The following is a 2,060-nucleotide window of genomic DNA, read 5'->3' as shown; positions in this document are numbered from 1 at the left end:
CTCATTATCACTTTAAGCCAATCCCAAAAAGAAATGAGGAAATTACAAAAAATGTTTATTTTGACATAGTCATTTGTAAAAATGTTCAAAATTTTTTAATATTTATTTTTACAATTATTTGGACGAGAATACCCCTAAGTAGCTTCCATGAGAAGCTAAATTGAAATAATGTTCTCGACATTTTAAATGTCGTTCTCGATATTTGAATCCGTTTATATTTCAAAAATACACATGTCAAATCACAATATTAAATGTTCTCGACATTTAAAATGTTATTCTCGGCATATTAAATATTTAAAATGACATTTCATTTCAAACATGACATTTCTCTATACTTTAAATGTTGTTCTAGATATTTCTGTGTCTAGCATTAATTGTGATTTGATATGTACAATATGAAATTATTTATTTTTTCATTAAGGTTTACGTAGAGAATTTGGTATCAAATTAGGCCATTTTTGCAAAGATTATAAAAGTGGACATTTTTGAATTGATATACGTAAAATTAAACATTTTTGCAAATGTCCCAGAAGGAATTATAGTCTGAGAAAAAAAAAAAAAAAAACTTCAAACAAGTAAATTAATGAGCAGTGTGATTCATAAGAAGCGGATGGATAAACTTTAAGACTCTTACACCGTACTGTTATATTTATTGAAAAGGAACACTGTACAAAGCAAGCAAGTTGACGAAAGGTCGGAGAAGAGAGCCCTTCAATGAAAAATAAAAAGAGCTAAAATTCGCTAATTCACATAGAAAAACAGACATTGATTCACTTAATAATTCCACAACGGAGATTCAAAATTTCCGCCACCATCATCGCCACCAGTGCTCTGCCATGGAACCGGCGGCGGAGGAAGATCCGACCATCCGTAATCCACTGAGTTGTCGACAAACACGGCATCATTCTTCAGTTCTAGAGAGTCAAAATATGATCCCAAACTTGGCAATTCAATTATCTCAGATAAATTCTCTGAGCTCGTAGAAAAATCAACACCAGGATCAGAAGATGAAAAAGAAGACTGTGAAGATAAAGTATTCGAAGAAGAAGACGGTGGTAACAGGTCAAAATTTTCAATTGCTGCTGCTTTTGCGGCGGCTTCTTGAACGTCACGTGGGCAGAGCGATACCGGCCGCGGCAGTACGGCGGCGAGTTCAGGGAAGTTTAATATTGCTGAGTTCCCTTTGATGCTTGAAGCTGCAACATCATGTGCCCGGGCTGCCATTTCTGGTGTAGGGAAAGTGCCAAGCCAAATTCGGGATTTCTTGCCGGGCTCCCGGATTTCAGACACCCATTTGCCCCAGCTGCGCATTCGGACGCCGCGGTACGCCGGGTGGTTACTTGGGGCGCCACCGGTGACCGTATTTCGGATTCTTTTGATTTTCTTGGTGGATTCTGAAGGATTTTGTGGCTGCTGCGGTGTTGATGGTTTTTGGGATTCAGCACTCATTCTTAACATTAACAGTCCCCTGTTATTTGCTTCTATATTTAGTACTTATCAACGAGCATGTATTTCTTGTACTTTTGTCCGTGAACTTATATATAGAAAAGGGGAGAGAGAAAAGTTATGAATCGAGGCGACAGGTCCCACGAAGATGTTGCAAAGAAACTGAAGGATTCGAAGGAATATATAGTGTATGAAATTGAGTATCAGAAACACAGCTAACCCTCTTATTTTCAATCACTTATAAGTAGAGAGAGAAAAAGTAGAGGGACGTAGGGAGGGAGAGGACATTGAGCCCCTGTTTGACCCCTTTTTTGAAATGAAAGTGGGTAAAATACTATTTTTTTTGAAAAATAAGTCGTTAAAAAAGAAGAATTTTTTTTCGATTTACGTGTAATACTATTTTATAAAAGATTATATGATTAAAAATAGAAGAAAGAAAAATAAAATTTAGCTAGGGCCAAACAGGGCTGAAGAAATGGGTCAGTCTGTTGGAAGCAGAGGTGCAACGGTGTCAGAATGACTTTTGATATCTTTCTTGTGGTTTGCATTTTCGCCTATTCACGATAACACTGTTCATTGCCTTATCCTTTTGATGACTGTTAAGCTAGCAGCAT

General features: G+C 36.8%; 1 protein-coding gene across 1 annotated transcript; it reads right to left on the bottom strand.

Moving 5' to 3' along the window:
• Nucleotides 1–611: 611 nt before the first annotated feature.
• Nucleotides 612–1,664, bottom strand: LOC111379757 (ethylene-responsive transcription factor TINY-like). Its single transcript, XM_023003196.1, has one exon. It carries the CDS (start codon nt 1,456–1,458, stop codon nt 775–777), a length of 684 nt encoding a protein of 227 aa, XP_022858964.1. The 5' UTR covers nt 1,459–1,664; the 3' UTR covers nt 612–774.
• Nucleotides 1,665–2,060: the final 396 nt, after the last annotated feature.

The sequence above is a fragment of the Olea europaea genome, unplaced genomic scaffold (assembly GCF_002742605.1).
Source record: "Olea europaea var. sylvestris unplaced genomic scaffold, O_europaea_v1 scaffold203, whole genome shotgun sequence".
In the NCBI taxonomy this organism is placed as follows: Eukaryota; Viridiplantae; Streptophyta; class Magnoliopsida; order Lamiales; family Oleaceae; genus Olea; species Olea europaea.
Note: the sequence above shows the minus strand (reverse complement) of the source record. Positions and strands in the feature narration are given on the sequence as shown.

Bases quoted from the DNA above. Each gene is read 5' to 3' on its own strand.
- LOC111379757 (XM_023003196.1), bottom strand. From the start codon at position 1,458: ATGTTAAGAATGAGTGCTGAATCCCAAAAACCATCAACACCGCAGCAG.